The sequence below is a fragment of the Mus caroli genome, unplaced genomic scaffold, assembly GCF_978045245.1.
Source record: "Mus caroli unplaced genomic scaffold, Mus_caroli_1 scaffold_19, whole genome shotgun sequence".
Lineage (NCBI taxonomy): Eukaryota > Metazoa > Chordata > Mammalia > Rodentia > Muridae > Mus > Mus caroli.
The window spans coordinates 59,345,007-59,370,650 of record NW_028227274.1 but is presented as its reverse complement, the minus strand read 5'-3'; the positions used below and the strand labels follow the sequence as shown (position 1 = coordinate 59,370,650).

Genomic DNA, 25,644 nt, shown 5'->3' with positions numbered 1-25,644 from the left:
TGAGCAGCAAGAAATGGGGGCAGGGAGGGGTGACTCGGCTTAGTGGCCAAAGCCAGAGCACATGGTGAGGCATGCAAGGCGGGGGTGGGGGAGGGCTTGGACCATTTCCCTCCCCTTCCAGACGCCATGGCCAGAAAAGCCTCACCTCACATCTGGAAACCCAAGCACAAGGTCTAGGTGGTCACCCAGACACTTCGCAGGATGAGAGGAAATGAAACTCACTGTGAAGGGAAGACACGTGAGGGTCGGAGCTGAAGGGACCTGTCTGGGACAAACTGTTATCCCCCACCCCCGGACGCATAAACCCAACCCTGAGAAATCGGTTATTCAGTGAGAAGCACCAAGTTTAATATTAAAATCTTTCCCATTAAAAAAAAAAAAGTACAGATAGGAAAACTTAACAGCATACAAAATAGCACTTCCGGTGTCTAAATGTGGGTTATCTCGAGTCCTACAAGCACTTGTAAACCTAGGTGATTATATCTTTGGTACCATTGTGAGCAGTACTCCCCAGCCTCTGCTGCTCCAGGCGGGGAGCTGCCAGCCAGCCAGCCAGCTAGCAGGGAGGGTCCCCAGAGAGGCTGACTTTCTGACTTTCTGAAAGGGGTGCAGGTCCAGGAGGCTTCCCCCCCCCACACTCCCTAGTCCCCAGGCACTTGCAATGTTCATTGGTTCCGGGTTAGAAAACGTTTCTGTGGGGTGCTCCCTGAGGACGGGGGCAGCTGGCAGTTGAGACGGTAATGCCGTCAACATCTTCCTCTCATGCCCATCTCAAGTCTCTTGTCCTGCATGGGACGTCTGTCCTCACTGTCCATCATGTCTGTCCACACGCTGCTGGTGACAGTGGCCCGAGGTAACCTGGCTTGCCTTCTCTGCCACTCTTGCTGGCTTCATGATATGAAAAAAGGGTCTCGTGGTCTCTTCTGTCCTCAGGACAGCTGTAAGGGGGTTTCCGAGGACACTAACTGTCACTCCAAGTCAAGGTCTGGGCAGTTTCACTTGGAGACTTGAAGAAGAAGCTCGGTTCCTGAACCCCCAGAGTGTGAAGTGTATCAGGGATCTTCCAAGAGCTCAGCTGACCCTAGAAAGATCAGTTTAAGGACTTGACCCTGCTTCCTCGGGACAAGAGCAAACTCCCAGAACATACAAGAATTGTACTATTGACAGGATACTCAGAGTCTATGTGTCCAACTTGCTTTTCAAAGGGGAAAGAAAACTGGTCCCCAGAGAGAACAAGGAAGGCCCCCAAGGTCTCATAGCAGGTCCAGCGCAGAGCCAGGGCTCCTAGTGGTAGGTACACACTTCAGGCAGATGCTTAGCCTATCACAGGCGTGGACAATGGCCCTGCAGACTCTGGTGGGTGGGTCAGTTGAGAGTGACAGGGGGATTATTCTAGGACTGGTGGGGCTGAAAGGAGTGGGTGCTTCCTGTGGCCAGGTGTGCCCTGAGTACCCAAACAGGGCTGCAGGCCAGAGCATTCTGTACTTGGCCTACCTTCACCACTAACAGCATTCATTAAGCATGGCTGGCCCCAGACCAGCTCGGGCCTGGGAAAGCTAAGACCAGGGGAGGTGGATTCTGAATGAAACGACCTTGTCCAAGACTGGTTTCAGTTTGGCCAGGAGCCAGACACCAGGCCCTTGCTGATTCTTAGGAAGATCAAAGTAGAGCGATCCAGCTGAGGGACAGCTGCTACACAGGAGGATATGAACACACCACCGTACAGTCATGGATTTCTGCAGGAATCCGGGCTCCAGACCTGTCCTGTAGCCAAGTACAACTCTTCCTCTTACATTTGGGGAAACTGAGTCCCCTGGAGGAACCCTGGTTCAGAGTACCATGACCTTCCCGAGGCAGAGGCTCAGACCCCACAGTTCTCTTGCCTCCTAAGCTAAGCTGGGTCCCTGGACCTTGGGTGCTGCAAACCAAGGGCTTTCCTCAAGGGGACAGCTTGTGGCAGTGTAGCTGCTGGGAGGCCAGGCCAGGCCAAGAGGGTTGGGTTCTGGGAGGCAGAAAGGAGATTCAGGCAAAATGGAGTGATGTCAGTCCCTACAGGAAGCTGTCCTCTGCTTCAGCCAGAGGTTCTGGGCAGCCTGAATCCTGTGGCTGCTCCAGTTGTGCCTCAGGCTCTGCTTGCTGTGGCTCTTCTTGGAGCTCCAGGGGACTGTCGCAGGAGATGGTGGAGGAAGTGTTGGCTTCATTCAAGGTGGAACTAGAGGAAGGGAATAAGTCAGAAAGGAACCGGGGAAACCCCAAGAAGGTAACAGCATTGTCTAAGAGGTTTCTGTGTGTTGTCTTTATACACTGAGAGGCCTGTACCCCAAGGGGAGCACAGCTCAGAGAGGTTATGTCATGGCTCCACCACACACGGGTGGGCGAGTACAGGGAGCTAGAACTTGAGAGCGGGACAACCAGGATCTCAAGTTTCTGTCTCATCCCCACTTGTCAGGGAATCCATCTTTGTGCTCAGGGAGATGACAGTATCTCAGTCCTCCCCTAGGGCTGTTTTCACCTTACAGAAAAGGAAACTGAGGTTTGTGGAGGCAGAGCATCTGGTCTGAGGTCACAAGACAAAGTGACCTCGCAGTGAACTCTTGAGTTGACCCTGCTCAGCCTAACACCACCCCTATCCAACCCCCAGCCCCACACCCACCCCATGCCCACTTGACAATGCCTGTCTCATTAATGAGAGGCAAATGAGACCTTCAGGGCCTGCAAAGGCCTTTATGCACTGCTAGTTCCTACAGAGAAACTGAGGCCCTCAGAGACAAGGCCGATCCAAGTTTCATAGTGACGGGCTAGAAACAGAAGCCAGCCTGTGTCTCCTACCACTCATCCATGAGCTAGGTTTTGATTTGGGGAGTCCCCTCTCTGACTGAACATCAATCCAGGAAAGGCATAGGGCTCCCCAGAGCGCATTCCTTAGTGGGCTCTACTATAACCCAAGGCAGACCATGTCTCCCTTCCCCTGTCTGAGTTCTAACCTGGCTTTGCAGCTCTTCCATCTTCTACAAATAGGCTACCTGGATATGGTGTCAAGGGCAGCCATAACCCCAAGTAACAGTTGGGAAATGTTAAATGTTTCCTCTTTGTCCTCGGGACTAGCACAAGACCTAGAAAGGGTCCTGTAGTTGTGATGTCCTTAAAAGGAAGAGATATCTTGCAAATGGGTTCTAGAATAACTTGTTTCTTTCCAGTCTGCCTTTCTTACCTACGGCTCTAAGTGCTGAGTAAACTTCAGCCTTACTAGCCACTGGCAAGAGTTAGTCCTTACTCTAGCTAGCTGACAGTCCTTCTGTGGCAAGTCTGGTTACACACACACACACACACACACACACACACACACACACACACGAACACACGCACTATATGCATGAGTGCCTGGGGCCAAAGGGTCAGGGTGGCTACCTGGCAAGGCTGGGGGACCCCTCTGGGAGACCTTCATCAGCAGCGTCAGGCTTGGGGTCAGGTAAGGGGATGATGTAGTCATTGTCACTCTCATTGGGCTGCACGGCAGTGTAGAGAACAGAGCTGGTGTCCAGAGGGGATCGGAGGCTGTGGATCCCCGGAAAGCGGGCTTGGGACCTCAGGATGGCCGGATGGTCACTCCTCAGGAACTCCTCGTCTACCTGCTGGTATTTCTGCTCCGTAGGACAGGGAATGAAAAAGGAAATAGGTGTTTGATGGGCAATGTCTTAGAAACCCTATACCCTCGTTTATGCTCAGAGAATGAGGTCCTACACCAAGCTGCCCTGGTGAGCAGCCCTCCTACCTGGCATCCCAAGACAAGTTCAGAGTCCTCTAGGGAGGGGCAGGTAGCCAAGCACGGTAGCCAGGCACAGTAGCCAGATAACCATGACCCTAACTCCCAACCCACTTCAGAGTAAACAGATATGGGCTCTCATGCCACTATGGTCTCCCACAGCCTCCTGTTGTGGCTGCAGGTCAGTGTCCCTTGCAATGAAACAGTGATGGCTTCTCTTTGTCTCTATCTCCCTAGGACCACCCCAGATGGGAAGACAGAAACTGAGGTCAGGACAGACTCGTCCTGTCAGTCTTGTGTGAACCTGGGACAAGGTTCAAGTAGTTGCTGTGCGGGTTCCAGAGAGTCTGGGGTTGCTCACACTTCCGAAGGAGCCCCAGTGTTGTCAGGGTTCACAGGTTTGACAGACAGGATTATCTACTGCACCTCTCTTGGTCAAATCAATCAGCTTCCACATTTTTTGATTCTTTTAAAATAAATAAGTAGTTCTGGCTCAACCCTTTCTAGCACCAGCAGAGAAACCCAGGCCCAGAGCAGGTGAGGGTCATTTCCTCCCCAAATCCCAGTACATTACATCAAGCCAAGTGCACAGGGTTTGGATGAGAACTCTGTCTTCCACCCTGCCTTGGCTCCACATACCTTTTTATAGCCTTCACCCAGAAGCCTCTCCAGGAGCAGCACCAGCTGGGAGAAGGGGGGTCGAGTCTCAAACTTTTCTTCCCAGCATTTCTGCATGATCTCATAGCTGAGGGAGGCAGAGAGAGAGTCAGAGTCCCCTGCTGCAGAGGCAGGGCTGTGGAGTGCACAGCCTCAGAACAAGGTGCAGGGAGAGATACTGGGGGAGGAGCTCCCGACCCTTGTTTATCCTATCATTGCTTCTTACTGATCTCTTGGGAAGTCTTCCCAGCTTCCCCCATTCACATGATTCTGCAGAGTCTAAGGCATCATGGGGAAGAACACTGTAACCTGAATTTGGCCAATAGGAATTCTCATCCTCCCAACTCAGCACCAGTTCTGATAGTATGTGACCAAACTGAGCCCTTAAAAGCTCAGCGCTGGTCTTTTGCTGGAGCAATGCAAGCAGTAAGGTATTGTGGTGCTAATGGTAGCCACATGAGCAGGGCAGGCTTGAATTTGAAGCCAGCATAGAGAAAGTGGAGACCTGGTCTGGGACCAAACTTCCTGGTGGTGCCATTTTGAACACCTTGATCCAGTTCTAGCAGGACTCATCTAACCTTTGGACTAGAGTTGAATGCCCCCCTGGAATTCTCAAATTCCTCCCAAATGCACGAGGTTCCACTCACATCTCATCCGAGGCATGAGCAGGCTGGGCCATGCGGTAGCCCCTCTTGATGGCATTGTAAAACTGGTCGTTCATGGGCAGCTCTGGGTAAGGGGTACCACCTGTCATGGAACAGAGACAGGGACATACTGTCTCAGGATGTGGGGAGTGGCAAGGTGTCCTCTCAGGCATGCTGTACTGTCTTGGCATATATGAAAACACAATGCCCTTGGCATTGGAAAACAGACTCCACACAGAGATGAAAACAGAGAAGCAATAGATATCTAAGCAGGGTTTGTTTGTGTTTCTTCCCTTTGATTTTTAAAGATGGAGTCTAGGTAGCTCAGGCTGGCCTCAAACTTCCCATTTTCCTGCTTCCCATATCCTGGATTACAGCCATGCACCATTACAGCTGGCTTCAAGCATGTTTTTGATATGTCTAATCCCTTTGATACTTAGATGGGAAAATAAAGACCCAGAGTTGGCAGAGGACTTGCCAAAGCCATAGAATTGGAAGAGTGGCACTGTCTGGACTTGCCCCTGAGTCCAGGCTCATGTCTCAGCATCTGTCCCACAGTCCTCTACTTCCAGCCCGAGGAGCAATAAGGAGGGAGATAGAAGTGGAAGGACAGATGCTCTGGTGCATAGCTTGGGGCTAGGGGAAGAAGTGGCTCACCCAGTGTGAAGATCTCCCAGAGTAGGATCCCAAAAGACCACACATCACTCAAGGTGGTGTAGAGGCTGTTGAAGATGCTCTCTGGGGCCATCCACTTCAGAGGCAGAAAGGTCTGAAGAAGTGAAGACAGGCACTGAGCACATAGAGAGTCTCTAGCCAGTCCACCCCTGGGAAGGAGGAGGCTCAGCAGCTCCCACACCAATTCCTTCTCACTCCTCTCTAAGGCTCTAAGCACATTCCTGGCCAGAGCATTGGGAAGCTGTTTTCTAACTCACTGTCTAGAGACCTGGTAGCCTGTAATCCTGGGGGAAGCCCTAAGAGTGTGCTGTGCCTTGAAGTGGGTAGCCAGGGACATGCCCAAGGTCCCTGGGGTCTGTAGTTATTCTAACACTGGACTTCAAGACCTGTCTTACCACATCATTTGGGTTATTCCTCTGTTTACCTTACATCTCTGTCTATACCTCTTCCTGCTCACCTGTGGCCCACTGTAGCTGGTCCTGATTCAGCCCCCACTGTGACATGTGGTCCTGACCCTCTCCCCATCTTTTCCCACTGTGCACAAAGATAGATGGCTCTTTGTCCAGCCTCTGCTCATTGCTGAGCAGCACTGGCATCTCTACTGGCACAAAAAGTAAGCAGTGGTCCCACACTGAAGTGTGGCCACATGGATTGGAGGGAACCTGTACCCAGGGACAGAGGCACCAGGGGACAACCCCACGGATGGTGAAGACACTCACACTGCCTTTGGAGATGTAGTTTGAGTCCCTCATGATGTCTCGAGCCAGGCCAAAGTCACAGATCTTGACCAGCTTGCCCTCGCAGATGAGCACATTCCTGGCCGCCAAGTCTCGGTGAACACACTGGATCAAGGAAGAGGGGAGCTGAAGCCGAGGAGCAGTTGTGGGAGAAGACCCTCTGGGTAAGCGCTTTAGGAAAAAATGTGTGCCTTCCCAGGTGTGTGGTTTCTCAATGCCCTTGTCCATCAGAGAGAGGGTCGGGAGCTATCTTATGGGGCCACACATGTGGAAGGCTCTGGTTGGCTAGCTGCCCTCTCTCCTCACAGTTTTGCCTTGCCCCATCAGGACCATACATACGTTCTTAGAGGCTAAGAAGTCCATGCCGTTGGCCACTTGGTAGCTGAAGCCCACGAGGTCTGTGTAGCTGAGCACTGGTGAGTCGTTGATTAAGGTGGCACGATAGGTCCTTTCAGGGGCTAGAGAGCAGAGGGTTATGGGTTACTTTGCATGTACCATAAGTCTAGAAGAGCCCTGTCTTTAGGCTTATGGATTTGAACAGGCAATACTAGTGACTGCTAAATCTCTAAGTGTTCCCTGGGGAGAATAAATTCTTAAGTGTCTAACCCAAATCTCTTCTGCTTTCTTTTTTTTTTTAAAGACTTATTTATTTATTTTATGTATGTGAGTACACTGTTGCTGTCTTCAGAAACACCAGAAGAGAGTATCAGGGGCCATTACAGATGGTTGTGAGCCACCATGTGGTTGCTGGGAATTGAACTCAGGACCTCTGGAAGAGCAGACAGTGCTCTTAACCTCTGAGCCATCTCTCCAGCCCATCTCTTCTGCTTTCATTGTGTGCACTGTCAAGAAAAACCTCTGGCCTTATCCCTGGGACCTCTAACTAAAACTCTTCTGCTTGTTTCTCAGGACGTTCACCACCATGGGTCAACTCAGAACACACCGATCTTCCTCCAGGCCCTAGGAGACCACCTTCATCCATCTCTCCCTTCTTGCCCGCTATGTGCATGCTCTGGAACCAGCCACAGGACTCGGGACAGGGCTCCACTGCATAGTAGCACTGGACAGGCAGCCAGCCTCCATCTCCACGTAAATGAAATGAGCTAGCTTCCTCCCAGGGTTGCTCCAAGACATTAAGGACTTTGAAAGGAAGGCATCGCTGTGCGTATGGGATGAGCCTGTTTAGGCGTGACAACAGTATCCACTTACCAGATGGGACATAGTTATCATAAGGGGCCATGTAGCTGGAGGACTCAATGTCTGCATATTTGATGTCTCCTTTCATGTCCAACATGGGCACGTAATCTACAGATTCATCCTTGCTCATATCCATGTAGCCACCGTCACTCTCCCCAGTCAGGTTCAAGTGGCTGTAGGCAAAAGAATGGGATAATGAAAAGCCATGGTTTTTTCTTCCTGCTCCTGTCCCCTGTACAGCCTGAGCCCACAGGGCCTTGTCATTTGTAGATTCATTTCCTCAGTCACTACTGATCTCCTCGGTATGTCACCAAACAGTGTGAATGACTGTGAACCAAACCCCTTCAACTAACCTGTGTGGCCCTGAGCTGTGCCCTGGGGCTGCCAGAATGACAAAAGACCCAATGTGTATTCTCAGAGTTCACACCACCCAAGGAGTGATTTCAGCAGCCAGGACCAGTGTGTTAAGTGGGTCTGTAGAGAGGCGTCTCTCTAGCACCACCTACTTATACCTCAGGGGACTGGGAGGTGCACAGTCTAGAATGGCAGCAAGGCCTCACCTGGACACACCCTCCCTACAGCCTTAGCTCCCAGGGAGTGATAGAACTAAACAGGCTGTGCAAAGAGATGGGCCAGTGTCAGAGAGGACGGGGTGCATTCTCACATCCTCTGTGTGCACCTTTCCAAAGCTTCTCTTCTGTTAGCCTTTTAAGTCAACAAGCAACATCAGTCATCAGAAAAAGAGGTGGGTTTGCCCATAGGGTATTGGGGAGGCTGGCTTGGAGAGGACAGGGGAGCTATTGCTGGGAGCCTAGCTCTCTGTCCCTTATATCCTTAAAAACAAGACACCTAGGAACAAGACACCTAGGACACAAGGATGGTTCATGGGCTCAAGGGGTCACATCTGCAGAAGGCTTAGGATGGAGCCTGGCTCACTGAGTTGACACACACACCCATCATCCTCATTACTAGCTGGTCAGAGTGCTGGCTTTGGCAAGTGACTGCCCCGGTGCCTATACTTCCATCTTGGGCTCCTGGACAAGGAGCGCCCATATGCCTGGCAGACACTCACTGGGTGCTCCCTCCCTCGTACCTGGGTAGGGAGAACCCCACTGGCAGGGCGTTGCTGTAGAGCTCAGCACTTGGCGGACAATGCTTGTTGGAGTGTCGCTGCAAGAAGGTGTGTTTGTTCCGGTGCAGATAGTCCACCAGGTCACCGTAGCGGCAGTATTCCGTGATGATGTAGATGGGCCCTGCAGGAGGACAGGCTCAGGGACAGCCTCTGAGGAAGGCCTCAGTCTTCCCAGCATGACCACAAAATCAATATAGAGACTTGGGTGTGGAGACACAGAGAGCAAGATGGCAGAGATGCTGGCACCTTGTAAACCTGGGTTGTTTCCCTGCCTCTGTGGTTGCAAGCAAGGTGTTCATCTCCAGGGTCCTTCCTCTACCCACCTGGCCAGGGGCTGACACCCACCCTTGGGGTTGACATGAAGACCCCTGAGATGCCTTTGAGGGCTTAGCATGTAGCAAGCCTATGATATCGGTTGCTGCTGCTGTTTTCAGACGTACACATTTCGGATTCTGCTCTACATAAAGCAGGTGAACGTGACTGTTAGTGCAATTTGCTGATTACACTTAAGTTCAATGCACTGAAAGCCATCTAACAGATGAAAATAACACTTCTGAAATATGGTCATTGCCCCTGATATAGCTGCCTCTTGTGAGGCTATGCCAGGGCCTAGCAAACACAGAAGTAGATGCTCACCTTCAGCTATTGAATGGAACACAGGGCCCCCAATGGAAGAGCTAGAGAGGGTACCCAGGGAGCTGAAGGGGTCTGCAACCCTATAGGTGGAACAACAATGTGAACTAGCCAGTACCCCCTGGAGCTCTTGCCTCTGGCTGCATATGTATCAGAAGATGGCCTAGTCGGCCATCATTGGAAAGAGGGGCCCATTGGTCTTGTGAACTTTATGTGCCTCAGTACAGGGGAACGCCGGGGCCAGGGGGTGGAAGTGGGTGGGTGGGGGAGTGGGTGGGGGAAGGTGTGGGGGACTTTTGGGATATCATTGGAGGTGTAGATGAAGAAAATAACCTAATTTAAAAAAATTAAAAAAAAAATCTTCCAAGCTGGGGCATGCACACCGCTAATCCCAGCATTCAGCAGGCATGTCTCAGTGAGTTTGTGGCCATTCTGCTGAATATAGCAAGTTCCAGGACAACTCGTACATAGATTCGGTCTCACTACTCTTCCCCAAATAAAATCCCAAGAAAATTCTAAATCTAATATCTTCACTGGTGAATGCTGTCAAACAGTTAAGTATGAATATAATATTAGGGTTTTTTGATTAATTTATATTTTTGCTTGGGTGTTTTCTTCATTTGCATTTCGAATACTGTCCCAGGAGTCTCCCAGACCCTCCTCCCCACCAACTCCCCTGCCCATCCACTCCCACTTCTTGGCCCTAGTGTTCCCCTGTACTGAGTGAGGCATATAGGGTTTGCAGGACCAAGGGGCCTCTCTTCTCAATGATGGCCGACTGTTCCATCTTCTGATACATATGTAGCTAGAGACACGAGCTCCGGGGGTACTGGTTGGTTCATGTTGTTGTTCTACCTATAGGGTTGCAGACCCCTTTGGCTCCTTGGGTGCTTTCTCTAGCTCCTCCAATATTAGTTTTAAACAGTTACTTTGAGAAAGTGGAGGGAGATGCCTCCTTTATTTATAATGAAGTATGTTTTGCCTTGATAGAAATATAAAAGGCCTATAAGAGAAGTAGCACCCTCATGAATAAAGATACAAGAAAAGAAAAAAGAAAAAAAAAAAGAAAGAAATACGGTCATTGCAAGCACAGACAACAGTCCATGCGCAATGTACTTCTGTATTTAGGCCGATTACACAACACCGAGGAAAATCCCAGATCTCACAACAAGCAGCTGCAAAGGGCAATAACTTCATGATTATTACAATGTTGACAGCCCAGTGGGTAACCAGGCCCTCAGATCATCGCAGTTGGCAGAATGACTTCCAACACTGATGTAAACAAAGCCAGTTCCTGGTTAGTACATGGATGGGCTCTGCAGTCTCTGTTACTTTCTCACGGTTTTCAAAATGTATTGTGGAAATATGAAAAAGGAGGTGGGAGGGATGGTCAGCTGTTGGAGCACTTGTTGTTCATGCGGACAACCTTGGTTCAATACCCAGCACTTACCCACTGGCTCACAACCACCTGCCACTCCAGTTTCAGAGGATCTGATGACCTCACCTGGCCTTCTCAAGTACCAGACACACATACATATGCACACACACACACACACACACACACACACAGAGGAACACTGACATACAGGTAGGCAGGCAGGCAGGCAGGCAGGCAGGCAAGCAAGCAAGCAAGAAAGGAGGGAGGGAGGAAAGGAGGAAGGAAGGAAGGAAGGAAGGAAGGAAGGAAGGAAGGAAGGAAGGAAGGAAAGAAGGAAGGAAGGAAGGAAGGAAGGAAGGAAGGAAGGAAGGAAGGGAGGGAGGGAGGAAGGAAGAGAGGAAGGAAGAAAGAGAAAGAGAAAGAGAGAAAGAAAAAAGGAAAGAAAGAAAGAAAGAAAGAAAGAAAGAAAGAAAGAAAGAAAGAAAGAAAGAAAGAAAGAAAGAAAGAAAGAAAGGAAGGAAGGAAGGAAGGAAGGAAGGAAGGAAGGAAGGAAGGAAGGAAAGAAAGAAAGAAAGAAAGAAAGAAAGAAAGAAAGAAAGAAAGAAGGAAGGAAAGAAGGAAAGAAGGAAGGAAGGAAGAGTCGTAAAAGACTTGAATTCTAAAACAGAACTAGCGGCCTGAAGAATCTCTTCATCATGAAGGAGTTGTGATTCTGAGATTCTGAAACTGAGCCCATCTAGGACAGCGCAATAAGAGCGCTGAGCGGCAGCTGTGTGGACATTCTGCCGGGGTGTCCTGTGTTGCTGGTGGACTGAGGGAGAACAGGAAAGAGAGGAGCCCCAGAATCCTCCAGGGCATGGGTTTGGTACCTCCTTTGGTGCAGGCCCCCAGCAGGTTGACCACGTTCAGGTGGGGTCCAAGGTGACTCATAATCTTCAGCTCCGACATTAAGGCTTGCTTCTCGCTACTTCTGGCTGTTGCTGGAGGGGGGGGAGAGGGACTCAGCCTGGGTAGGCCACTGAGGCGGTATAGAGGCCCTGCCAGGGCCTACTCTGCTTCCTCTGCCCCATCCTGTCATACCACCAGTGTCCTAGGGTGGACTGTATTGGAGAGGGAAGAAGGTGGGAGGGGGGGAGAGAAGGAGGAAGCACCCAAAGAGGTCATAGTGAGGAGCCCTTTGGCCCCACAACCTCAGGGCCAGGCTCCTTCAGAAGAAACCAAAAGCCCAGGGAAGGGAGGGACCGAGTGAGGCCTCAGGTGTGAAGAAGGGGCAGGTGGACTCACATTTCAGCATCTTGACAGCCACTTTCATGGTGGCCTGCGAATGGCTCAGACCGTGAGCCGTGGCCTCCACCACCTGTCCGAAAGCCCCAGAGCCAAGAGTGCGTCCTAGGATGCATAGAAACCCTCAGCTCCTGGAAGCTAAAGCTTCAAGCTTCATCCCATTTCCCATTTAAGTTGGGGAATATTCCCTTAGACCACCCTCCACATCCCTCCAACCGCCCTACTGTGCTCCCCCTTGGGAAGTTTCCCATCCTCTGGGCCTCCTCTAGATCCTGCATGCTATCTGCCTCCCCTGTAGTCCCTGAAAGACCTCCTGGCTCTTAGGGACACACACAACTCCTTTGCTCCTGCCTCAGACTCCCTGGCCTACATCCAAAGTACTTCCTCTTTGACCTGAAGGGGTCCCATATCAGTCTTGGGATCCCTGGGTTTTGGTGCTATGGAGTCACCTTATCTTCACCATATAGAAAGGATAGTGAGATCCAGAGAATGCAAGATATCAGCTCTATGCCTTAGCTAGTAGCAACCATGATGGGAGCAAATCTGAGTGTGCCCACTGCCGCTTAACACCTCTTAGGACTGACCCAGAACAAGCTGGTCCCGTGGCAGCTCCCACGTGGAGTCGTAAGGCAACTGCACAGGGTCCACGTAGATGTACTCATGACCGTCAGAGCTCACAGACTCAATGACCTTCCATCGGATCTCATAGCGTGGCTTCTGCAGGATAAGACCAATAACAGATGAGACTGTCAGAGGGCATCTTTGGCCTTGAGCCTATCAGGTTCAGACCCTTAGATGGCAGATGAGACAAGAGACTCGGACATCCAGAGAGGACAGGGATGTTTGAAAGTGATGCGATGAATGTCTAGCAAAACCAAGGTCTCAATGAGCTCAGAGGCAGTTGGCACTCAGGGGCCCCAGGGGTGGAAAGTGTGACTGAGAAACCCTGAAGATGCAGCCTCTAGAGAGCAACTGACAGCTGCTTCACCAGCTTCTCTCTGAGCTCCAGTTACTCCTCAGACGGGAAGAGTAGGTTACCCTGAACGTAGCATAAGGTAGGACAGATTCCAAATGTCAACTCTGTCTCTGTGGGATCTCAAAAGGATACATACAGCCTTTGGATGTGGACATCTTGGGATCTTGGAGTCCTAGGATTGGAATCTTCTAATGACAAGATGAAGGGGGACTAAAGTCCCGATTCAGGAATCTTAAGTGTTTGGAGCTACAGAAGGGGGAAATGTCAGAATAGAGTGTTGGAACAGATTCTTGGGGTCAGACCGCATTCTTGTGACTCATGGGAGTCTCTGTGGATAAGAGCTGAAAGAATCTGGTGCCATGATAGTCCACCCACAAAGCACCATTTGCCCCAGGACTGAGTTGAGCTGGAAGGACCTAGGCAGAGGAAAGAGCAGGGGTCAGGAGTCCTGGACTGATCGCACCAGACCACGCCAGCCCAGCAGGGACTGAGGGAACTGGAGACTCAATGATGCTCCAAGTCAGCCCCCAGCTGAGCTCCATGTTATGTCTTTCATACGGGTCGGATTGTGTGACACTCAATGGAGACCAAGAGGGAAGATGGCTAGCACCCTGCACCCACAGGCTTACCTTCTGCCACAGCATGATGAGGATGATGAGAGAGATGACGGTAAGGACCACTAAGGCCAGGATGGCTGAGATCACCACCACTTTGAAGGGCAAGGCTGAGGACAGAGACCAGAGCAGGCCATAAGCAAACAGTCACTGGGTAGCTGCTCTCTCCATCTTGTTGTGACCATCACTGACCCCTTGGACTTGCTCTGCCAAGCACATAAGCTTTTACTGCCTAGATAGCTGGCCTCCGGGACCACACTGGTCTTTCCTATAAGCCCTTCAGTGACTCCCCTCTCAGATGACAACCAGGCTCAGGCTGGCTTCTGCACCATCCTACTAGGCTGGGGAAACCCTCTTCTGGTTCCTGAGCATGGCCTGTGCCTCTTACAGCATCAGGCACCCTGGGGACCAGGCCATGCCACCCCATCATCTGAGTCCATGCCTTTTGGGGCTGTCATGCCTGGGTCATAGATTTAAGGGTCATTCCTAACCAAATGGCTGAGACACTCACTGAGTGTCTCCAGAAGAAGCTGACTCTGAACCTCAGCAGTCTGATGAATCCACACCCCGAAAGAAGTCTGTTCCTCTTAGGGACAGTCTTGTTCACCTTGGGGACCGCTAGTGTGTGTGGTGGCGCAGTCAGTGTGCACCTCCTGGGGCACTGAGGTGAACACGCGGGTGTACTTAGGCCTCACTGAGCCTTGAGTCCTCTCTAGCCCGAGACTTCAGCCTCACTGCACTCCTTCCCTAGTCAGCCTGGCTGAACCTCCAACCCCTGTCCTTTCCCACTTGGCAATAGCTGTAGTGTTCTGGGAATTTGTTTCTTCCTGCCCTCTGTTCCCCAGGGAGCCTTCCTCTGGCTTAGCCCCATCCTTTCCTTCTTAGGGTCACTGACTGACATTTCTGTTCTCTCTTCCCGACATCCCCCGCATCCTGGTCTTACAAAGGAAGCCTGCACCCTCCAGGGACCTATCAGAGTCATCCTGGGTCTCTGTGTAACAGCACACGGTGTCCTGTGCAGGCGTCACACACGACTTTTCTTCTGCATTTACTCAGGCTCAGAGTGAGTCTACATGTCAGGCTGCACAATTCCGCTGTGCCCACTTGCTCATGGATATGTGTGTATGGATGAGAGTATGGGGGAATAGGACATTTGATTTTTTTTAATATCTAGACAGTAAGGACTTATGTGCTTGGCAGAGCAAGTCCAAAGGGATCTGTGATGCCCACAGCAATCAATACATTTCTTATATATTTTTGTATCTATATGTGTGTGCATTTGTATGGCTGAATTCCACAAGTGTGGATGCTGATAGAGACCAGAAGGTAGAAGATCCATGGGATCTGGAGCTATAGGTTGTAAGCCACCTGATGTGGGTGCTGGGAATGGAACTCAGGTCCTTTAAAAGAACAGCAAGTGCACCTAGCCTCTGAGACATCTCTCCAGCCCCAGTAAGGATGTTTTAAAAGTTCACCCTTCTTCTAAGGGCAGGTGACAGGCACATGCATAGGTAGGCATGTATGAGCCTGTGGAAGCCTCTGTGTGTGTGCTCCTGTGTGGGTGTGTGCATGTCTCTGTGTTTGTGTGTATGTGCACGTGTCTGTGTCCTATTGTGTACAAAATGCTCTTTGAGGCTCTGCTTGCTCTGACGTCTGTATCCTGTATCTGTTTCTTGTGTCTGTAGTCTGCATCCTGTAGCCCCTTTCCTTACCACTTCCCTCTCTACCCGCCCCCCCCATCCCAAATCCACACAGTCTGCCCTACAACCAGGCTCGTTTGCTTTAACTTCTCAGAACCCACTCTGCTTTTCCACATCCCTCAAAAGGCTGACTAACACCTACTCATCTTGCAGCGTTGGATGTAAAACTTCCTTTTGGGGGGGATACTTCCTCAACTCCATGGTTGGCACAGGGCCTCTTATTTCTCAGGGCCTTTTCCCTGGAAGCAGCGATCCTGTGTGGGATGGTTTACTCCTGGTCTGCCTCCCGACTCTGGATTGTCCCATTGGCCTCTGTCCCCTAGCGAGTTTGGGTCCCCATCACTTACTGAATGATGCTAATGATGAAGTGTGCACACAGAGGTACAGGCAGGGATGCGTGGGAGAAAGACACACACATCTGGACTCTGGAAAGCACTGTTCAAAGGTGCAGTACTTGTACATGTGTGTGTGCCCACTAATGTTCACACGTTGTCTGGAGTGTATGTATACAGAGTTGTGTTCAAGTGCTTTGGTATGTTTCATATGCTGCAATTATGTGAGTACAGACATGCGCCGTGCCAGTTTTCGCACATGCACAGGAATCATACATGCGTGTTTTATACACATACATGGGGATTGCACTCTCACATGTACATGCATACAGTCATTCCTTTTGTGGATTTACATACAAGTCTTAGATTTGAGCATGCTCATACACACGGCTCACAAAAATATATTCTGCGGTTTTACATACATGAGCAGCACTGGACATGCTTGAGTAGATGCTAACATGCTATTCTGTAACATGCATGTATTCTGAAGGTCCTCAGCACAGCGCAAATGTACACATGAAGAGTGCACACCTGAGTCCCAGGATCAACCGACTTGTGCAAGTTTACAACAAGCATTGTGCATGCAAGTTCACCTTCTGCACACGAGAGTCGATGCGTTTCATGTTTGTGGTGTTTAGAGTTGTGTTTGTGCACCTGGGCCGACGTCATATTTTGCGTGTGTGCATAGGAACGTACTCTGGTAGGTTTTTGTAACGTTCCCATGGGCTTGTGAGTATGCCGACTTGACCTGCTTTGGGGATTCATGCCATCCACAGCTGGGGCACTCACAATGTGGGACCACGGTGACCTCCTGCGAATCTCCGCCCATGGAGTTCTGCAGCATGCAGCGTACGGACAGTGGCTGATCCACGTGGCGCAGACGCAGTGTGCTCACCACCTCGTATTCCTGATCGTCCTCCCAGAAAGTCACATTCGTTTCTAGCTGGCTCTCCTCCTTGGAACTATTCCCCAAGGGTGTGGGTGACAGTTTTCGTGGACACCTGCTAGGAAACACAAAAGGACTGACTTGCAGGCTCTCTAAATTTCCCCTCTGCAACTGAGGGAAAGTAAGACTTGAAGCAGGGTCCAAAGAACAGGCTCGATTTCCCAGTGCTTGCTCCTTAAGCAGGTTCCTACTGTGCTTCCTAGATCAACCAGTAGAGGGCGCTCCCACTCTAGAACTAGAACTGAGACTCCTAAAAGGCAAAATTTGCCTATTGGCCCTTCAAGGATAGAAAGGCAAACCCTGAACTCTATACACTATATTACATCCAGCTCTGGTCAAGGGTACAAAACATTCACTGGGTGAATTAGACACCTCTGGGAGCCAGACCCTGCTCCTTCCTGGGTTGAGGATGGCTCAGTAAGCAAAGGAGAAATTTAGGTTAGTCACGGTATCTCCCGGAAGGCAGAGGACTGGTCTAAGATGTGGCTTAGACCTCTCAGGTGCAGAGGCCGGTCTAGATTACCCTACCTGTGCATTCTAGGCAGCTGTGTCTATTGTGGGAAGCTTGGCATCAAGGTGTGCTCACCTTTTGAGGTCTCTGCAGGTAGACCAGGTGACATTTGGCTGAGGCATGCCCCGGCCACGACAGCGGATTATCTGCTCCCCATTGGCAGGGTGACTCTCACTCAGCTCCAGCACACGGACGGGGACTGGACAATCAGAGAGCAGGGTCAGGAAGGGAGGTGATCAGAACAGAGCACTGGAAAGGCTGTCAGGAGGATGCCCTCCAGAGTGTCCTGTCCTCTTTGTCCTGACCTCCCAGGCAGGGGGTGGCAGGTGAGCCTCAGACACTAGGAGTCCCAGTGTGAAAGTGACAGGTTCCTTTGGGGCACATCAAAGGGCAAGGCTCAGTCTGTCTTTAACATCCCTCTGAGACCTGCTCTTCAAAGAGAGAACAGGCCAGGAGCTGGGGCAGCCGGGCCCATGAAGCTAGGCACTGTTTTGTTTTCTCTGAATGTATTTGAGTGTTTTTTATATTTGTGGCATATGACACCGAGTTTCCATCTACAATTGAGATGCTAAATTTGTCTTTCAAAATACATTTATTTTTAGAAAGCGAATTGACAAAACATTAAGTATTTATCATGTCCTTCTCTGCTCCAGTCCCTGTCATAGCCCTTCCTGTCAGTCCCAACAGAAGCCAATGCTGCCTGTATGGAGCTGCAGTCTATACTGAGCCACAAGCTCTTACCCAATGACTACCCCCCCAACCCCTCTATTTCTGCCCTAACCTCATGCCCCTCCATATAGACCAGTGCCCTCTGTTCTGGCCACACCCAACTTCCTCCTATTTCTCTGGCAATATGACAAGGGGTGACACATGATCTGGAGTGTCCTTTCCACTAATACCCACTTGTCCAATGCCCTCCCTCCTTCACAAATGTCACTTCCAGAACAAGGCTAACCCTGATCACCTATCTATCTATCTATCTATCTATCTATCTATCTATCTATCATCTACCTATAATTTATCTATTATCTATCCATCATCAGTCTATTATCTATCATATTTGTATCTATCATTTATCTATCATCTTTCTATCATCTATCTATCAATCATCTATCTACTTATCATCCCCAGAGAGGGGATGTGCCAGATCAACTGCCTATCATTTAACTTATTTATCATCTATCTTATCTATCATCTATCTATCTATCTATCTCCTTCCCCACACACTACAGTTTCGTGTTACCTTCTAACCTTTCTTCATTTTCTGTGGAAACTCCTCCTTTTCTATTTCTCTTCCCCTACTAGGATGCAAATCATAGAAGGTAGAACTCGGAACAGACTGCCATATTGAAACCACTCTGCAGAGTAGAGATTGTGTGTGAGAAGTAAAATTGTACCGTCAATACATAAATGGCCCAGATTTGGGGGCGCTCCAGTACAGTCTGACAGTCACCTTCTACATCTGGGGAAACTGAGGCCCAGAGAGGGAACATGCCAGATCAACCATCTAAAATGTAGCCTCGTGGGTTCCGGGCCCTTTGTCCAGCCTCCCCTGTGGGTGGATGGCAGAGAAGGAAGGAAGAGAGATGGAGGAGGGAGGGAGGGGAGAGAGGGAAAGGGAGGTGGCCCTTACCATTGACCTGCAGCTTGAAGGAGAGCTGGACCTCATCGTCCTCGTGGAAGACTCGCATAGTATAGTAGCCCGCTTCTGACACCTTCACACGTACCAGGGTCAGTTCTGACACGTACCTGTGGAGCAGGCCAGGCCAGGGGACCTGCGATCAGAACTGCAGGAACCCCTAAAGCATACCCACCTTCCTGTAGAATGCCAAAGGAAGGGATACCCTTGCCAAGGTCACGAAAGGGATAACAGCAGAGTCAGGATCCACACCCAGTCTCCTGAGTCCTCAGCCACGGGCAGTTCCCCTAAACTACCAGGAAGGCTTGGGAAGGGCCAGGGTGTATACCCATCTCTCAAAAGCTTATTCCCATCAGAGGGGCACATTCTTGCCTGTCTGCAGATCTCTAGCCTTGGGGAAACGCTCTTCCTATTCGGTGTTTTTGCTTTTGGCCATGACCTGCTGGATCTATTCATCACAAGCTTAACTAAACCTCTGAGTGGCCAAGTCGGCAGAGTCTGCTTCCCCCACTAGGAGGGGCAGAGCAGCCTGCGCTGCTCCTGCAGGAGCAGCATACCTAGTCCCTGGCATGTGTCCATCACACAACAGGCTCTCAGACAAGAAGGTCCTAGGTTTGTTGGTGACTGAAGGCCCCAGGCTGCCTGGCAGCTTTGAAGCTTCCAACATAAGTGGACTAGCTGGTGCTCACCGGGTCTCAGACACGTTGCGAGTAGACAGAACTAACTCGCCAGCGCCGGAGTCGCCCAAGGTACGGTTGTCCTTGAGCCACAGGACAGAGGGCGTCGGATAAGCCTCAAATATCACCCGCAGCGTCCGGCTCCGGTGCAGCTTAGCAATTTCTACATCTCCCAGTGTTTCCAGCAGCCGCACGTAGCCATTCTCTGCGGAAGGTACAACAGTTTGGGGCGGGCCCTGTGGGCGGAGTTATGCCCAGACACCAATGAGAGTGTGCACCCTGCCCATCTCTAGTGGAGGGTTCCTGGAGGCCAGCGCAGACTAAATGCAAGATAAACACCTTCTGGGGGCTTCTAGAAACTAGGGCACGGCTTCTTTAGGCAACAGAGCTGAAGTGCAAGCTTTGACTGGGACAGAAACAGGGATGGAATTTGACCCTGACTGATGGTGTTAGGGTCAGAGCTGAGGTTGGGAGTGGAGTTGTAGTCTTTTATTCTGGGTCTATACTATATACAGGGTGCAAGGGAACTTCAAACTAATGCAGAGGTTGACTCTGGCGACAGGGCTGTCAAGGTCTGCACTGAGGGGTTGAGAATGAACTAGGCTCGGTGGGAAGTCTAGGTTGGGCTCACAGTTATATGTGGGACTGCTACACTTCATTAGGGTCTAATACTGCGATAGACCCCAGGTCTGTGCCAGAGTCTGATCCAGCTCAGGGTGAGGTAGAGGACTGAGTCCAAGGCACCCACCGATCACAGTGATGTTGATGGCTTTTTCATCTCCATGGTCGTTCACACTCACTGACACGTTGCAAGTATAGGTGCCCGAATCACTCAGCTCAGCCGTGGGGATATGCAGGATGGAGCCAATGCGGGAGGGCACTCCAAAGAGGTAGTCTGTCACTGGCTCCACCAGCCGCCCACTCTGCAAGGTCAAGGCCCCAAATCAGAAGCCGGAGGGAGCTGAGATGTCCAGCCTGCCTTCCAACCTTTGCCAGGCATTACCTTCATGCGGGGGTATGTCCATTGGAAGTTCACCACATCATTGCCCATCACAATGCACCTGATGGTGATGCTCTCACCCTGGCGGACCACAGTCTGCACGGCATTCACAGAGACGTTGATGGATGACACTGGAGTGGGGCAGAGAGACTGGATTAGGGCCAAGGATGTCATCACTAGCCACCAGCACTAGGCTTGGGAAACGCAAGTGGCCCACAGGGAAACATTGGCTATTGTAAAAAAAATTCATTCACTGAGTCTATCAGTAATAATTAAACTACTATTATATGCAAACACTGTCCTAGACACTGGGGTTAGAGGGTAGAACACCACAGATAGAACCTCTTCCTTCATGGAGCTGACAATGAGATAGCCAAATCTGGAAGCCAAAATCTAGTCCTCTGGGAATCTAAATTTACCAAGCATCTTTCACATGCTAAGCACCTTAATCTCGCCCTCATCTTACGGTAGGGGAGAGGGATAGGGAATCAGGTTCCTGGGGACCGTGTGCCTTATACAAACTAATCCAGATGCGAAATGGCCAAGCTGGTATCCAAACCCAGTGGGCTCCAAGCCTACACCTCTGTCCCCACCTTATGCAGCCCAGCCCGGCCCTTAGAGCACTATGACTGTGGACCAACTCCATCCTTTCTCTGAGCCACAGTTTCCTTTTCAGAATGTTGAGAACACCAGGTCCCTCCCCAAACTACAAGAGAACCTAATATGATACCGAGTTGTGCACTTAGTGAACTGATGGGCTATTCTTCTACGAAGGGCCAGAAGGCGAGGCTCACCCTGGAGGCTGTAGACGTAGTAAGTATCGGAGTCCACTTCCCTGTCCCCAATGGTGGTTTTGCAAATGTAAGTCTTGTCCTCAAAAGTACCAGTGAAACCTCGCTGGTGGTCGTAGGGTACATGCAGGGGGATGTCCACTTTCTTCTCATGTAGCGTTACCTCCAGCTGGGGGTCTGTCACTCGGCACGGAATTGTCGTCTCAGTGACATCCGTGACAAAAATGAACAGGTCCTCGGAGTCCATAGGGAGGAAGCCCATGGTGGGATCTGTCAAGAGCAGAGCCAAGGAATGAAGGTCCTGGTTAGAGTTTGTCGACTTGACATCAGCTAGAGACATCTGGGAAGAAGAAACCTCAATTGAGAAAATGCCTCCATCCGATGGCCTGTAGGGGCATTTTCTTGATAAATGATCAATGGGGAATGGCCCAGCACCCTGTGGGTGGTGCCTCTCATGAGCAGGTGGTCTTGGGGTATACTAGAAAGCAAGCTAAGCAAGTCATGAGGAGCAAGCTAGTAAGCAGCAGTCCTTCATGGTCTCTGCTTCAATCCCTACCACAAGGCCCCTGCCCCAACTTCTCTTCCTGACAGACTGTAAGATATTAAAATGAAGTAGACCCTTCCCTTCCCAAATTGCTACTGGTCAGGTCATGATATATAATCACAGCTGGGACGGTGGGTTTCTAGCTGTCCCGTGAATTGCTTTTTGACTTTGAGCGGTCTCTTCCCCTCTCTGCCCCTCAGTCACCTCAATGCAGAATAAGGATGCTGCTCCAGTTCTGACATTGGTCCCCTGCAAACTGCATTCAGATATAACTGCCATTATAACAGTGTTTACAGGTAGGGTTAAGGGATGATTGTCAGCTGGACTGGGTGGGAAGGCCTGGCCTCGCAGCTACTTGTGAAGCAGAATCATTGAGAGGTTAGAGAACTGTAGATTTGAGGCCTGCCAATGCTCCTGGGTGAATTCAAGGCCAGTCATGGTGACCTAGCAGGACTCTACCTCAAAATAAAAGAGTTAAAAAAAAACAAATAAACCAATAATAGTGGGAGCTGGAGAGATGGCTCAGGGGTTGAGAGCACCTGCTGCTCTTCTGGAGGGTTTGACTTTTTTTCCTAGCACCTGCATCAAGTAGCTCACAACTGCCTGTAACTCCAGCTCCAGTGGATCCAACAGCATCTTCTGGCCTTCATGTGGCTGATACACACACACACACACACACACACACACACACACAAACACACACATGCATGCGCACACAGGCACACATACAAACACACGCACACATGCACACACACAGAGTGCACGTTATACACATTAATAATTAATATATACACATAATAATTAATTTAGGGCTAAAGAGATGGCTCAGTGGTTAAGAGCACTGCCTGCTCTTCCAGAGGTCCTGAGTTCAAATCCCAACAACCACATGGTGGCTCACAGCCATCTGTAATGGGATCTGATGCCCTCTTCTGGTATGTCTGAAGACAGCTACAGTGTACTCATATACATAAAATAAATAAATAAATCTTAGTTCAGAGGTAACGTCCTTCCCTAGTATGGACAAGACCCTGGGTTCAATCCCCGGTGTTAAAAAGAAAAGCAGAGGCATGTGGATTACTCATAAAGGCATCATGAATTGGTGCAGTTACAAAGGATAAGTTGAGCCTCTTCTTCTCTTCTTGCCCTTCAGTCTTTTCCATGATATAAGGGAGCAAGGCTTTTGCTGCAGCTAGAGATGTAGCTCAGTGGGTAGATGGCCTGCCTAGCATTCATGAAAGAGGTTCCACAGTGCACTCAGGTGGTGGAGGTAAGAGGGTCAGAGGTTCAAGGTCATCGCTGGCTATATAACAACTAGACATTGCCTCAAAAATTAAGGGAAAGATGCCCAGTGCGACAGCACCTGCCTTTAATCCCAGCACTCAGGAAGCAGAGGCAGATGGATTTCTATAAGTTTGAAGCCAACTGGATTACACAGTGAGCTCCATACCAGCCAAGGCTACGTGTGAGACCAAGGTGGGGGGACGAGGAAGAGAGAAGAGAAGAAAAAATAAAGAAGATATTCTTGCCAGATGCTGGTCCCTAGATCTTGAGGGGGCCCTTGCTAGATGCTGGCTCTTGCCACACCAGAACAGTGTGCTGGTCAATTCTGTCCTTTACAAATACTCTTGGATCTCCTGTTCTAGGAGCACAGCGAGACTGAAGAAGACGTTCTCACTGGTCATTTCCTGTTCTTCATTCGATGCTGACAGGGCTGGAGTTGGAACGAGGAGTAAAGAGGTCATAAGCTACCTAGGGCTCAAAGAACGGGGCAGTGGGATACGGGAGCCAAAATGAACAGGGTGAAACCAACGGAGAATGCAGAATTCTTGGAAGGCGAGATCAGAGAGGGCTGGGAGCGAGCAGACAACCAGTGGAAAGAGCATGCTCCTGGACTGAGTCAGGCTGGATGCTGCTCTTTGCCTGTGTCACAAGGCTGCATCTCACAGAGCCCTGAGGTACTCTTCAAGTTTCCTTTTGTGCTATGTGCTGTAGAGATGAGGGTAAAGGCATAGGCACACAGGCTAGTGTCCTTACCTGGCACGAAGATATAGATACGCTTCCTCTCATTGAGCTCCGGCCCTAGCGAGTTGTTGTAGACACAAAAGTATTCCCCAGTGTCTCCCCCAGTGACATTGGTCAGTGTCAGCACACTGGAGAAGGTGCCGTCCTGATTCATGGCTGCTTCTTGCCAGGGCACCTGGGACATCTGTTCCCACATCACCGGAGCTGAACTCGAGCAGGTCAGAACAAAGGTGCTGGAGATGTTGAGGACAAACTCTGGCCCAGGGGGCGTGATGACTAGGCCCCGGGAGGTCTGTGGTCCCAGGAGCCATAACAGGGACAGCAACAACTGGCCTTTGAGCAGAAAGAGTCACACGTCATGGTCAGGGCAAGGAGACCTTAACCCCTCCCCCTGAGTTGTCTGGGAGGCCTGTCTGACTAACTTCCAAGACCTTAAAGAATACATCCTCCCATTCAATGCAAGCTGCTTGTTTGACCACTGTCATGCCCTCAAGGGCTCCTGTCCTAGGTCTCTGCCTCTTTGGACTCCAGCCTCCAAACCCTTCAGCTATGCTATGTGCAGGCAGCACGCAGGAGAAAGAGGCAGGAAATCCTGTGGAAGCAATTCCCGGACCTCCAGTTCCTGCATTGCCTTCCGGGTCACTCCCTGGTCCTCTTCTCTGTAGCTGCTTAGGTTCCTGGAGAGCTCACAGGTGACCATACCATAGGAAAGGGGTTCTCACATAGCTTAGAGTTGGGGTAGACTTAGGGCCATTGAGATGCTGAGGCCCCTGGGGGCTTGAAGGACAGGGGCTGGGGAGGGTTAAGATGTGTATGCGTCAAATGATTGGTGCCTCTTCCAAGCCCCTTCTGGAAGGATTGGGAGAAGCTGCTATGGTCACTACTGTTCACCAGACCCTCATGTTCTCTAGTGATGAAAGTTAGGACAGATGCAGCCAGTCGGCAGGGCCATCAAACAGTGGTCAGTAGGGCAGGCCACTGCCTTATCACTGATGATGCTCGGCATTTGCTCAGACCTTGGAAAACTGAAGGCAGGTATCCAGCTGGACTGAAGAGGGGTAGGGGAGGCTGGGGTGTCTCAGAGGGAGCTCTGGATGCAGGAGGATAAGCAAGGAACTTGAGCTGTTGGTTCTGGGCAAGGAGGGATCCACTGAGTGGATGTAAAGAAAAGCTAATAGGTGAGCAGATGAAAGAGGCCTCCACAGACCACCTCCCAATCCAGGAAAACTGGGGCTCAAGAGCCCTGTGGAGCTTCCAGACTCTCAGGTCATGGTGCCTACCAAGCATCACCACTGCCAGCTCCCTCCCTAGGGGCATCCTTGGGGCCCTCACCCTTGTCCCCAGCTTACTTACCTCTGAGGACTGAAGCTGGCATCACTCCTGAAAGTCCCATGGTGTCCTGCAGAGTAAAACAGGGATCAGAGTCCAGTGTGGGCAAAGGCAGTGCCAGGGCCCACCTTAGACCTGGCTCCTGTAGGGTCCACTCTGCCTGGGCATCCAACCTCCTATCTCAAGGCTGTGAAGGCATCCGGGTCCCCAAACACTCTCCTCTCTGCTTCCACATCTTACATGACCTTGGTTGAGTCTTTTGCCTATGAGGCTTAGTTTCCCTGTATGTGACAATGGAGGTGGGGGAATTGGGCTAGATTGGGGGCCAGCCAGCTCTGACAGCCCCGTCTTCCCGGTGACAGTTCCAATACCAGGCACTTATCTGCCAGGACAAATATTTGGGAAAGTGTGATGAAAGGCCTGGAGGAGTAGGAGGGGGGCGAGCCAGAGCCTGGAGAGCTCC

General features: G+C 50.7%; 1 protein-coding gene across 2 annotated transcripts in view; it reads right to left on the bottom strand.

The window, feature by feature from the left end:
- Window positions 1-323: 323 nt before the first annotated feature.
- Pdgfrb (platelet derived growth factor receptor beta) overlaps window positions 324-25,644 on the bottom strand; it is a 39,906-nt gene continuing 14,585 nt past the window's right edge. Inside the window, exons 2-23 of one of the 2 annotated variants that reach the window (XM_029471954.2) lie at window positions 25,206-25,251; window positions 23,865-24,185; window positions 21,290-21,556; window positions 20,499-20,626; window positions 20,244-20,418; window positions 19,508-19,700; window positions 18,813-18,928; window positions 17,255-17,378; window positions 16,512-16,726; window positions 13,706-13,800; window positions 12,685-12,817; window positions 12,101-12,205; window positions 11,686-11,796; window positions 8,767-8,926; window positions 7,686-7,846; window positions 6,816-6,934; window positions 6,459-6,581; window positions 5,722-5,833; window positions 5,068-5,167; window positions 4,403-4,508; window positions 3,409-3,641; window positions 324-2,212 (exon numbers count right to left, since the gene is read on the bottom strand). In XM_029471954.2, the coding sequence (XP_029327814.1) occupies window positions 2,050-2,212; window positions 3,409-3,641; window positions 4,403-4,508; window positions 5,068-5,167; window positions 5,722-5,833; window positions 6,459-6,581; window positions 6,816-6,934; window positions 7,686-7,846; window positions 8,767-8,926; window positions 11,686-11,796; window positions 12,101-12,205; window positions 12,685-12,817; window positions 13,706-13,800; window positions 16,512-16,726; window positions 17,255-17,378; window positions 18,813-18,928; window positions 19,508-19,700; window positions 20,244-20,418; window positions 20,499-20,626; window positions 21,290-21,556; window positions 23,865-24,185; window positions 25,206-25,245 (3,300 nt within the window). In that variant the 5' untranslated portion in view covers window positions 25,246-25,251 and the 3' untranslated portion in view covers window positions 324-2,049. The remainder of the gene's footprint in view (window positions 2,213-3,408; window positions 3,642-4,402; window positions 4,509-5,067; window positions 5,168-5,721; window positions 5,834-6,458; window positions 6,582-6,815; window positions 6,935-7,685; window positions 7,847-8,766; window positions 8,927-11,685; window positions 11,797-12,100; window positions 12,206-12,684; window positions 12,818-13,705; window positions 13,801-16,511; window positions 16,727-17,254; window positions 17,379-18,812; window positions 18,929-19,507; window positions 19,701-20,243; window positions 20,419-20,498; window positions 20,627-21,289; window positions 21,557-23,864; window positions 24,186-25,205; window positions 25,252-25,644) is intronic. The other variant, XM_021150828.3, reaches the window with a different exon arrangement.